Below are 12,688 nucleotides of genomic sequence, written 5' to 3'. Positions count from 1 at the left end.
ATTCTACACTAATTAACAGTACTACTTCTGTTCTCCATATTACAACATAATTGCACATCTCCAACATTATTCATCGAGTATCTATTCGCTAAACTTTAACTCTTTAGAAAATAAAGTTTTACTTGGCATGCAACAAAATGGCAGCCAACGAAAGAATGTCCCTTAACTAAAATAATTGTACCAATTACAGAAAAATTTTCAAATATGAAGGTGGTAAACAATTAACTCCATTTAAAGCTTATTTTAATTAACTAAGCGAAAATAAATTTAATCCACGCTTCAGATACGGCGAGCGCTACATTTATCAATATGCGCAATTCATGTTTAATTCTTAAAGACATACCAGAACCTTAAGGAATAAACCATGTTTTCCGCAAATTGCACGGATCAGCTGCATTGAATAAATTATTACGCAGTAAACAAGTGATACTTGGAGGGGATGGCATTCCACCAGTTAGCCTCCTCAAGCACATATTTGTTTGCAGTCTACATTCGGCAATATGGTTATTTCATAATATGAACTGGCTGAATTGAGTGGCAAACTAGATATCAAAACTGGCTCTTCTTCAGTGACTATTAAATTTCTTACAGGGACTTAAGTGTATAAAGTGTACCGTGTGCAGGAATACAATATGGCAATTCAAACTGAAGAAGATTTTGGTCTTTCGTTATGACCTTTGAATTTCTTTTCGCTTGTTGGAACAAACATTAAGCAACAACGCCTCTGCTCGTAAACATACGCACACGCAACACACACGCATACAGTTGTGTTTTTTTTCCTCCTTCCATTGAAATTTATTTTCCTTTCTGAAACCTCCCGAGGTTGGCTGTGTTACTGGCTTTATACTAGAAGCCAAGATTGCAGTTCCCAGCCATGCAATAAAAAATAAATAAAGTTCAATGTGAAACAAGAAAAAAATTAACCTGGAAATATACTGTAGCTTCTGAAATGTAAATCTAAAGGTACTCCTTCGTCTCATAAACGAAGTCTCGCCCATTTTATTTCGTCACGGAGGACCGTCACTGAGATGTTTTCTGTAGAATTACGCTGTCCATCTCCAACTGTTTAATGACTGTGATCTTTAAAAACTCCGAGCTCAATCTTGCCGACCTTTACTCATCGACTCACTCCAATTTCTCTATTGTATCACCCAGCGAGAGACATGAAACATGGCACAGGAACTGGTGATGCGCGTTTATGTCTTCGAGATTATTCTCCTCTTTTGTGTACAATGGGACACTGAACTGCTATTAACAGGCGATGTACCAGAAGCATATTTATAATGAAGAATATTGCACCTTTGTGGGAATATTTCGGCGCCTAGTGTTGATTAAACATACTTTACAATGCCAAAGGAGGCCTGTTTTATTAAAGACACATTAATGTATAATCAAATACACCTCATAAAATTTTTATTGATAGACATAAAAATATTTATAGTAGCTTCTGAGTATAGACTTTAAAACAGGGGAGGAACCGTTTACTATAAAATGTGGTGATATTTAAAACTGAAAGTATCAGAGGAAAAATCGAAATGGGGGAAATAAAACAGCTCGTTCACATAGTCAAGACTTTAAGCGAAATGTTCAACTCCTGCATCCTACAATATGTCGTTGCTCCTTTTATGGGAGACGTTAGTCAATGATCTGCAAACGCTCTCATCTAAACGGGGTATATATACAATATAGAAACACCAACGTACCTCGAAGGTGTTTTCTTGCCGCATTATTGCACTAAGATAATAGATATTTGCTTTTGACATAGATCATGGACTACTCGCTGCTGATTATGAAATGAGTGACAGACATTAATTAGCTTACGGGGAAAAATAGTCCCCAGTTTCTCCAGAAGCTTTTTTTTAAAACTGCACTTGGAGAGTTTGTTCTTCTAACCCCAGAAGAAGGTTTCCAACGTTCTTAATCGTATGATCTTTTTAGTTCCACTGACAATATAATATTTTATTTCTCGTAAAGCAGGTCTAGGCCCAAATGTGGTCACACTGATGAGCGGATTGATTTACTCACTGTATTGGTAAATACAATCACGTGAGTGGTGCAACCAATAGCTGCGGCTGTAGTCGGCAAAATACTATGATTGTTCTGAGTGAAGGTATCAGATACACTTCCCAGTGTAACCTTTTCTATGAAAGCGAGAGAGCCTAAAATGTCGACCGGTGGCACCATACACAATTATTATGTTGATTCTTTGATAGGGCAGGAATCAGAGGACTTGTACGCGGCGAGATATGCACAAGGAGCCCACAGCACAGCTTCAAGGCCATCAGGTGTAACAGACAGTTCAGATTTCTCCTCCTGCAGTTTTACCCCCAAATCAACCGTGTTTTCCAATCCTTGGCCTCCCGTTCATCCACAATCCTCTGGCGCCGTTGCAGGGATTTACCATCCTTATATGCATCAGTCGCATATTGGAGCTGCGGATTCCAGATACCCGCGCTCATGGTTAGAACCCCTCTCCACTTCAGTCTCATTCCCCGGATTCCATCCCAACGGCCGGCATTACGGGATCAAGCCAGAAACTCTGGCGGCCAAGAGGACTGAATGCTCTTCCTATGAGCTGCAGACCCTCAGTCTGCCCGAATTCACGTGCAGCTCCTACCCAGAGAGCAGGGAGAAGCTTCCCAAGGAGCTTGGCTGCACCAGCTCCGAGACTACGACCAGCAGTGAGCACAAGGAGGAGAAACCCCGGCGACTTGACCCAAGTAAGTGTAAGAATTGCAGCTTGATTTACAACCCGAACCTGTGGACCCGAGTGTACAAAGCTGATGGTCTTACAAACCTATAAAAATGTCTAGACTCCTGCCCAAGTCTGAAAAGCCACAGTCAGCAGTAAAAAGTTTATATCATTTACAGAGAATTTTTTACACACAAATTTGCACGAGACTGCAAAACCTTATTTTCAGGTTGGCGCACTGCTTCTCACTGAATTTGACAGGGCTTTCTGAAATTCAAAGATAAAATGCATATTTTTAAAACTAATTTAAAGTAATTGTGTGTTTAATTACTTCCATCGTGGCGTTTTGTCTATTTTTGATAGTAAGCCAAGGCTAGATATTGTCGAATCTACTGAAGGCAGATACTCAGAATTCTCAATATATTGTCCTGAACTTGACAACTCCTCAGCAAGAAAATAGTACTGTAACTTTTAATAATTTTATTGAGTTTGTGGTGATTCTTGGCAGTCTGAAATCCCACGAAAGGTATTCAGAAGCCAACCGCAATTTAACTGTTGTTTATTTCTGACTTGCAGATCATCCAGCAATAAATTGGATCCACGCTCGCTCTACCAGGAAGAAACGTTGTCCTTACACCAAGTACCAGACGCTTGAATTGGAAAAGGAGTTTTTATTTAATATGTATCTTACCAGAGACCGCCGCTATGAAGTTGCTAGGATTCTAAATCTTACCGAGCGCCAAGTAAAAATTTGGTTTCAAAACAGAAGAATGAAAATGAAGAAGATGAACAAAGTGAAAAATAACGAAGAGTCGTGATTGACCGTTCGTTGCCAATATAAGATCTGAAAACCGTACAGACTTGTAAAATGTGTTTTGTCCATCTGGTGGTGCTTGGTGTATTCGAAGCACGGTCTATGTTCCCAGTGTTGTACTGTTCCAGAACAATCTCGTGTTTAAACAACTGCCTTTTATTTAGTAACTGTCCCTGATTTGCTGCTATGGGTTACATTAAACAAAATTTAAACTGATGTCAGCACGTTGGTTGTATTACGTTAGAACTTTGACGACATTGTTAAGATACTTTTGTTTGATATAGACATTAACACGCACGTTTGAGCATTTTGCTTAGATGTGCAACGTGTAAAATTCCGTGTTTCTGCTGTATTGCTAGAGTAATGTTTAGGTATAAATTTAGAGGGAAACAATACAATGTCATTTTATGCAGTTTTAATGCCAGTTTTCTGTGGAATGTAATGCAAACATTGTACATCATGGTTAACTCCCGATAGAATGAGACTATCACTGTGCTGATAAAGGCAATGTAATATTTATTTATAATATTTCAGGTTAATTTAGCAAAGGTATCACGCTCACTCTGGAAAGATGCCTAATCCTCGAATAACTTAAGTGTCATTGAACAATAGGCATTTTGACTAAAGAACACAAATAAATAGAAGTTGTTTAAATGTTGTTACTTTCCCTATGACTGTGGGAATCTTTTTTGTGCGTTTTGGACAATCTGAAATAAGTTTGTTTTAGCGACGAGAATACGAATTGCGTTAATGCTGAGCCAATGGCGTCGATGTGAACGCTCTTATAAAGAGCAAGTTACTTTGAACCATTACATAAATCAGATCCATTGTAATTAATAAGGAAATAGAATTTCACGTAATTTCTGATTTACTCCTGATTCTCTACGTTATTTAATAGCCATCTCAGATGTGACAATAAAATTATACTGTTCTACAAACGTCAAAATGCTATAAATAAAAGAGGAATGTGCCACTTCTGTACGCTGTTTTGTACCTCACTTTTGGTCAATAACAATAAAATGTTTATGGACATTTCAGGTTTGCTGCCAAGGTAAAACGTCATTCATGATTCGATAACGCTCTTTAGAAGCCAGCAGCTGAACATAGTAGGTGGACCTAACTATTCCGTTAGTTTGGCATAGCACCTTATCTTAGTTTTACGTTTAAAGTACTCACGGTTGGTGTTTAGATAGTATTATCAAGATGACACAAAAACGATTTCCAGATTACCCTACAAGCACTCTCGCTTTAGCGTTCTGATTGAAGTGGACTGTTTGTTGGCATAAGTTATAAAGTCTGTTCAGACTTGGACTTTGTACATGTGGCAATTAGAAACTATCAACTAAACGCATGCGGATGCACTTTCGTTTTTTAGGTATAGTCACTCGTCGTTTTTAATGAAACCAATTCCTATATTTCTTCAGCACATGCGCTGGTGTTGGTTGAAGTCACTTGGCTGCCTCTTAGCAAACCTTTATCTACTGTTGATAGGTTTTCTATATTTTCTCCCTTTCCGTTTGAGCAGTCTTTTAAAATGAATGTTATTAATCTACAGATCGAATAGCATTATTCATTGTCACATTTACATATGTTACATTAGTAAAATCAGGCTATAAGTACAAAGAGCCGCAAAGTATTATCGGGGAACACTGTATAAGGATGAGGTTGAATAAACCGATAAATGGCCACAAAGCACAAATAGTTCGAAAGCTTCGTCTCATTCCACGTCACTGCCTCAGTTCGATATTTCCCTAGAAACAATGGCGAGAACTTCTTAAATTAGAACCGTATTCTTTTCGGAAAAGTTCCCTGAAAAAAAATGCCGCTTCCAGAGGTGTTGAATTGCAACGCCATCTATTGCCACAATTTTGCGTACAGTACTTTGAAAACAGGAAGGAACGGGATACGATAAATCCCACAACCGGCTAGACGTCTTAATGGCTTTATGGTTTTCTTCGTGTAATTACGGTCTTCTTTGAAATGAACCAATTCACTGTTTTTGTCTGCTGGCGACAAATAAAATGCAGACACTAGTTAAAGAGACGAAGACAATCAATTCCGCCTTGTCACTTAAATCTGGACAAATTAGTAACTATTCCCAACCAAATATGCAAGAAAGTCAGCGCAGTACACTCACTATAAAGTAGATTTACATAAAATATTGGTCAGTATGTCCAATTAAATAAACATAACGAGGAATCTGCAAGTTTAATTAACGGAAGAGCCTATAATAGGAAGCAAGACACACAAAGAAACTTATCTCTACACGCAATGAATTTTGTTATGTAAAATTCACATGAATTATATTAGAATTTTGGTAATAAACTGTTTACACACAGAGTTAAAATAAAATTCAATCAAACTAAATTCCTTTCATTGGGTCTCACGTTTCATGATCCCTTTTCCCCCATTTTACAACCTCCAGATAAATGTTCCTGACTTCTCGCGCAAACGTTCACAATTTACAAATTCAGAGAAGGTTTTGATGGCAGCAATGGAGCACATCCGATGACGCGTTATGGCAGCCTATAGAAAAACATATTTAGATGTTTCCAGATTTAAATAGTCCCTAATAGGTTCCTTTATGCCTCTCATTGTCTGCGTATACATATGAAATCACATATATCTCCCTACACTCACCGTTTTCTTCAACCCTATTTTCCATTTTATAGGAAAACAAATATATTTTCTACCTTGTAAAATAATACCATAAAAATTAGCAGAAAAGTTGTTCTGAGCAGGCATATCAATGAAATATATGCAGTAGTCGAAAACGTTCTGTCCAATAACAGTCGAATGGATTTGCAAATAATCACCTAACTTTTGAACTTCCTTGTCAAGAGTTTCCTTGTAAAATCTTGAAAGCCCACGTCTAATACGGTACAGAGCACAAGAAATTCGGAGTTTCAATGACAATTTACATGGAACTATTTCTGGCACCCATTGATATCCGTTGAGGCTCTTTTTATGTTTCGTTTTTTTTTCATCATTTAAATTTATTATTAAGGGGTTGACTTAAAAAACTGAACAAAAGTATCCCGTTTCCCAACTTAGCTGTAATGCATACGATTGACCACCGGGGAGCGCCGTCGCTCCATATTACCAAATTGGAAACGGTGACAACAGAAAAATATAAAAAGGTTAAAAGCCAAGGAGCCCTTTTTTTCATAGGACTGGTTTTTTTTTAATATTTGGAAAATATTACGAGTTAAACACTGATTTTTGAGAAGATTTTCAAAATAAATTTCCCATTAAAATTATAGACTCACCAAATAGTTGGGAATAAAAAACGTGAACTTGTGTTCGTTTGAATATTAAAGAATCGAAATAACTTCATGGAATGTATAATTAAATGATTATATTACAGAAGCTTTTTATATCAAAGCAATTATAAGAATAAAATAGACATATTTTAGAACAATGCACACCTGTTGTAAGTAAAAATAATTTAATTTTTTATCATAAAATTCCCCATTAATTCTGCTTCCTCGTGCCTTTGTTCTAACGGTGTTCATTCGGCGAAATTCTAAAACGTGATCTTTCTGCAATGGACCCAGGATTATACTACGGATGAAGTCGGTACGATAGATGTCAAAGTACCTTAGTGTGGGAGTCGAGAAAAAGAATAATCTAACTTTTTGTTCTTCTTCAGTTTTAATAAAATACGCTAGCTGTAAATAATACTGAAAATGCAATGCAGCGGCATTACAATAAATACCGCACAATTTGAGCTACCTAACAGTTACAAATAACAATCCGTATAATTATTTTTGAATTTTTTTTCGAATACTTCAGCCGTTGATGAGTAAAACAAATGGAGGCAATTTTCACGATTTTTTAAGGCTTCGCTTGACGGTAGATTTATTAATTTCCCAACAAAAACGCTTCTTTCAAAAAAATATAGAAGTTCCTATTAATTTATGAAGCGTTTTTCAAAGTCCTGCAGCAGATGTAGGTTTTTAAAGTAAAGTAGAATAAACCATATCGCACTCACTGACTAAACGTCGTACGGTCTTGCCGCGGGGCCGTGTCCCGGAGTAAACCAACTTCAATTGAAACGCTGCTGAGCATAAAAAAAGGGAATAAAATCTTCATATGCAGTTTAAATTACAACCTCCGTTTGGAAATGAATTTTCAACAAAAACATCCTTTCCTAAGATTCCGACAGAGACGCTCACGGCTGATTACCTTTCTAAATTTTGTTTCAATGCTTTACCTTAAAAACATGCCCAGCAGCACTGTTTAATTGGAAATATTTTCCATTTGTTTGCCGATTATCATTAGGAGAATTATTCAGGAAACCCAAATCAGTGTTCGCTTTATTTTTAGGAGTTTCGATGTACCACCTTTTGAATAAACGTGGATGTGAAAATATTTTTAGAAGGCAGAAAAATGATAATATTGTTAAAATAAATTTATTGTGTGCGCATTTACGCAGCCTAATGGATCTGAATTTTAAAATATTAATTTGATTTGAATAGTTTATATAAAGGGAGCATCGCAGAAATTATCTTCATTGAATTTATGTTTTCAAATAAATTTGCTTAAACTAAGCAAATCTACAGATCTCGGCATAATCAAATGCACACATACACAAATACACGGAACAAAATTAATAAGCAGTCTATTTTGTAATACAAATTTATATATATACACACACACATACATACATACATACATACATACAAATATATTCATTATACTGGAATGCGGTTTACCGGAGAATTTAACTGAAGCTGCGACCAAGTGTCTCTTGTCGATAATACAGTTAAAATTGAACAAAAATATCGCGTTTATGCCTATTTCTACCTTTAAAAGCGGGAATGTTTTTGTTATAACCACGCGAAGAAGAATTGTGTTTTAAATTGCGAATCGTTATCAGTATTTTTGTTTCCTATGAATGGAATAAATGCAGAAAAGGAATATTGCTGCAGCGGTCCATTAAATATTATACTTAAATGACTGGCTGTGTCTACTTCGAACGAACATACAGTGCATGCATTGAGGAAGAATGTGAATTCTTTTGGTTAGCAGTTAGTGAAAATATTGTTAATTTTATTTCCCTGCAGCATTCTGTGGGTTGAGACAGCCACCGGAGCGTGAGGAACAAAGTTCACTGGTGAATTCATGTTTCACCAGATCAAGCACTCTTTTGGATTAAACTTTAAGCGCAGTCATTTGAATTGGGGAAGGGGGCGAGGTGGTGGTGGTGATGGCGGAGGGCGGGGGGCGTGTGGATGGGAGTCGGTTCATTCCTGAGCAATTCCTGAACGCGGGACCTGATGACTATCATCTCAGACTTGTTTTTTTTTCCCCGATTTTAGAGCTTGTGCTGAAATTTCAACCACAAGCTGCAAACTTAGCTTTGCCCTGCAGATCCGAGCTGCCTTTCTCGACAATGACGTCTACCAAGGGTGAAATGATGGAAACTGTATTCACAAGCATGATTTTCATTACCTAGCAATTAACCTCTAAGTTTCAGTCAAGCGAGCATATTTTTTATCTGGGGCAAGGATAACTCTTTCTCCTCGCTTTTCGTAGCCACATTGTTTCAAAAAGCATACTAATGCAAGTTGATAAAATGGTTTATTTTAAGCAGGCATCAATTATTTTGTGCATCTGCTTTTTATTTAGACCTAATAATAGCAATAACCTATGCCGACTCACATCAGTTTATACGTAAAGGACAGGTATCCGTGCGCCAATGTGCCTATATAAACATAATAAGAAAACACAGACACACACACTCACACAAATATATGTATACACACACATATATATGTGTATATTTTGTGTGCGCGCGCTTGTATGTATATATAATATGCGTGTGTGCGAGTTGCGAGTTTACGTGTGCGTGTGTGTGTGTGTGTGTGTGTGTGAGCTAAACAGGCAGACAGTGTGACAGGCGCAAGCGGATTCTACCAGATTTACAGAAAGAGCCAGGACCAAATAATCCCTAATGTTAATTCTAACTTTAACCTTTTAGCCCTCTAGCCTCCCCATCCCCCATTGCCCATTTTTGACTATGTCTTGACCTTGAGACCAGTCTCACCTTGTTGTGTTCTGAAATCTAATTGCTGTGCTGTAACCGGGCCAGCTTCATTTCTCTTCAGCTGAGTGGCGCACGTATTTCATGTTTTCTGTGATGCGGCCCGCCTAATTGTAATGAGAGGGTGCTGAATATATTAATCCGCATGTTATCTTTTTCCCCCGATCTGTATGCCCTCTACTTTTTAAAAAATATCATTTCTCAGCACAGACGTGTTGTCTGTGAAGGCAGTTACTGTAAACGGCAGTCAAAGATCTCTTCAGCTGGCTTACAACTGATCAGCGGTTTCAAAGTGAAGCAGTCAAAGCAGTGAAGCAGTGGTGCACCTACAGTATTAGCGAGTATGTTGCACGGGGCATCAGTGCACACTGGACCTGCATTGCCATCATGAACACTGTGTAGACCGGGCAACCCAATAACATCACTGTTAAACAGTACTGTTTAACCTTTATTTTGTTTATATTCATTGGCCATTCTAGAGTCTGCACAGATGAGTTCATATTTTGTAAACCCATTCTATTCCAAGTACAAGCCAGGAGAAGCCCTAAGTCCCACTTACTACGACTGCCGGTTTCCACAGGACGTGACTGCTAGACACGCTGTGGTCTATGGTCCCAGCAGCGGCGCGAGCTTCCAGCACCCAGCTCAAGTTCAAGAATTTTACCATCATGGGACATCAGCACTTCCTAACACTGGCTTTCAACAGAATCCTTGTGGAATTACGTGTCACGGTGACCCCTCTAAATTTTACGGATACGATAACTTACAAAGACAGCAAATTTTTACGACACAGCAAGAGGCCGATCTGGTACAATATCCTGACTGTAAATCGTCTAGCAGTAATATTGGCGAAGAACCAGATCACTTAAATCAGAACTCGTCTCCTACTCAAATGTTCCCCTGGATGAGACCTCAAGGTTGGATATATTAAAATTAGCTTCCATCTCACGTTTTACTGCTCAGTTCTGCCGCCAAGGTGTTTGATGCTATCTGTAATATAGTCGACTTTACATAGGAACACTTTTTTTATGTAACGTTACCGAGCAAAGCAAAAATCGTTGCCCTTGCGGCTAGTCTGTCGTTGTTTGATTGCGTGCTTTTCACCCAATCTTTATTGTCTTTTGTGTTTCTCGTGTTGTTTAGCAGCGCCTGGTAGACGCAGAGGCAGGCAAACTTACAGCCGATTCCAGACCCTGGAGTTGGAGAAAGAATTCCTCTTCAATCCGTATCTGACCCGAAAGCGGAGGATCGAAGTTTCTCATGCTCTGGGACTGACTGAGAGACAGGTGAAGATTTGGTTTCAAAACAGGAGAATGAAATGGAAAAAAGAGAACAACAAGGACAAATTCCCAACCTCTCGAAACGACGACGAGGGGGAAGAGGTCAAGAAAGAACAGGAAGAACCTGAGCAGGATACAACAGAGAAAGAGACCAAGTAACTTTACCCCTTTGGCCTCAGAGCAGAACGTCATTCAGTTTGTGCCAATTCCACTGTTATACGTGTTGATCAGATTGAATCCTCCAGCACATTAATGGTTAGTTTGGTGAAAACAGTCCACCAGTTTTTGAAATTTTTTCGAGCCTTAATTCAACATTTTGTTTCTAATGAGGTCCGTGTGCATCATTTTAACCTTTTCGATCGCACTCTGGCAGATATAGCTATCAACCCTTCGTATAGAATTTTGCAACTCCCTTTAAAAGCGGAAAAGTTGCAATATCCAAGAAGAAATAGCCATTCTGAATAAAGATTTTATTGCTTTTTAATAGGAGGAAAATCTAAAATGAAATCGTGATTAATTTAGTTTGTTGATTTTATTTAGTATTTGTGATTACACCCAACAACATGAACTGCCTAATAGAATGGATTATTTGGAATGTATTGCGAACACTCTTAATTAATTAATAGAAACAAAACAGTGCACTTGCGATGTGTCTTAATTACTGTGCGTGTAGACTAATTGGTGGTGTATTGCGGCTGGAAATTCTCAACAATTACCTATTCTCCGAAACGCAGTTAATAAACATAAGCAAAAAAAATATACAAGGTATTCCGCAGCAATAGTCACTTTTTATGATGGTCGAATGTGATTAAATTAATAAATGTTGATTAAATTTAACTGTGTACTTGTTTCATTTTACGACCAGTGTCCCAAAGAAAATAAAAGTAACGTGAGCTTGATAGAGAAGTATGGTAGCTTGACTGAGAGAATCGCCTGAGATTGCTGCAGTTATCTTTTAGCCAGCGTCCTGTAGCTGCTTCGGTTAATTTCTGCAAGATTAAATCGCATGTACTTTATTTTTGTTTACCTCTGCCGTCACTAGGTGTCTGTCTGCCATACAGCACAGCAGATATTGTATTACCGGATGAAAAAGACTAAAGATGGTGTATTTTTATATGTAGTTTAAAAGTTAATGATAGAGCTGGTGAATGGAATATTAGTTTATCTATGCCCTAAGTTAAATGTCCTTTGAGTGGCTATTGGCTACTCAGATCACATGCCCTGCTCATGTGTGGCGAAAATGACGCTGTAAAAGTTAGTGTTTTGTGTAAAGCTGCGGTCTACTGTACACGTATATCAGCAAATCTCGTAAAACCGACAATAAAATTCTAATACTACAAATCACTTGGCAAACTGACGACTTCTAGGTTCCAATTTATTCTTTTCCGCTTTACAGGCTGGAGTAGAAAGTAAAGTCTACAGTTGTTGAATCCTGCCATTAAACTTTACATAACCGGCGATCAAACTACATTTACACTTTCACAGGGTCAGTGCGCAAGCCCAAGAGCGCAGGAAGAGACGATTTTCGATGTCCGCTTTTATGCACAAGTTACAATGTCATGGTAAGATTGAATTAAAAAAAAAGATAAGAGCAAACAGGAAACGATTCTTAGGAGAGGGAGGAAAATCATAGTGCTACCAATGTTAAAGAAACAACTAAACCCGGCGGTGTAATATTGTTACAAGCGGAGTCCACGCTGATAACGCAATGACGTGGACATAAATTCATGAACAGTTTTCAGATATGTAATCGAATTTACCCACATATTGCATAAATAGAGGCGATATACTCTCACACTGTCTAAATCTGCCAGGTATGATTGCCAGCATAACATCAATTAATCATTACAAAA

General features: G+C 37.9%; 2 protein-coding genes and 1 long non-coding RNA gene across 5 annotated transcripts; 2 read left to right on the top strand and 1 right to left on the bottom strand.

Moving 5' to 3' along the window:
* The first annotated feature begins 2,046 nt into the window (after positions 1-2,046).
* hoxd9a (homeobox D9a) lies at positions 2,047-4,483 on the top strand. The gene is made up of 2 exons (XM_072261812.1): positions 2,047-2,720; positions 3,269-4,483. Exons 1-2 carry the CDS (start codon positions 2,144-2,146, stop codon positions 3,508-3,510), a joined length of 819 nt encoding a protein of 272 aa, XP_072117913.1. The 5' UTR covers positions 2,047-2,143; the 3' UTR covers positions 3,511-4,483.
* LOC140199554 (uncharacterized) lies at positions 3,396-9,654 on the bottom strand. Of its 2 annotated transcripts, none has more exons than XR_011886444.1 (3): positions 9,559-9,654; positions 7,501-7,569; positions 3,396-5,512 (listed from the first exon to the last, which is right to left on the bottom strand). It is a non-coding gene; the product is annotated as an uncharacterized lncRNA (long non-coding RNA). The 2 variants fall into 2 exon arrangements; XR_011886443.1 differs by having other exon boundaries at positions 3,396-5,509.
* LOC140199550 (homeobox protein Hox-D8) lies at positions 9,615-11,672 on the top strand. 2 transcript variants are annotated; one of them, XM_072261816.1, is made up of 2 exons: positions 9,615-10,472; positions 10,702-11,672. In XM_072261816.1, exons 1-2 carry the CDS (start codon positions 10,046-10,048, stop codon positions 10,992-10,994), a joined length of 720 nt encoding a protein of 239 aa, XP_072117917.1. In that variant the 5' UTR covers positions 9,615-10,045; the 3' UTR covers positions 10,995-11,672. The 2 variants fall into 2 exon arrangements, with proteins under 2 accessions (XP_072117917.1, XP_072117916.1); XM_072261815.1 differs by having other exon boundaries at positions 9,620-10,472; positions 10,699-11,672.
* The last annotated feature ends 1,016 nt before the right edge of the window (positions 11,673-12,688 follow it).

Source organism: Mobula birostris, chromosome 6, assembly GCF_030028105.1.
Source record: "Mobula birostris isolate sMobBir1 chromosome 6, sMobBir1.hap1, whole genome shotgun sequence".
Classification (NCBI taxonomy): domain Eukaryota; kingdom Metazoa; phylum Chordata; class Chondrichthyes; order Myliobatiformes; family Myliobatidae; genus Mobula; species Mobula birostris.
This window is presented reverse-complemented; position numbering and strand designations above follow the sequence as displayed.

Coding starts and splice junctions, on each gene's coding strand:
- hoxd9a (XM_072261812.1), top strand. CDS start 2,144: ATGAAAGCGAGAGAGCCTAAAATGTCGACCGGTGGCACCATACACAAT. Junction 2,721..3,268: donor ACCCCGGCGACTTGACCCAA/GTAAGTGTAAGA, acceptor TCTGACTTGCAG/ATCATCCAGCAATAAATTGG.
- LOC140199550 (XM_072261815.1), top strand. CDS start 10,046: ATGAGTTCATATTTTGTAAACCCATTCTATTCCAAGTACAAGCCAGGA. Junction 10,473..10,698: donor CCCCTGGATGAGACCTCAAG/GTTGGATATATT, acceptor CGTGTTGTTTAG/CAGCGCCTGGTAGACGCAGA.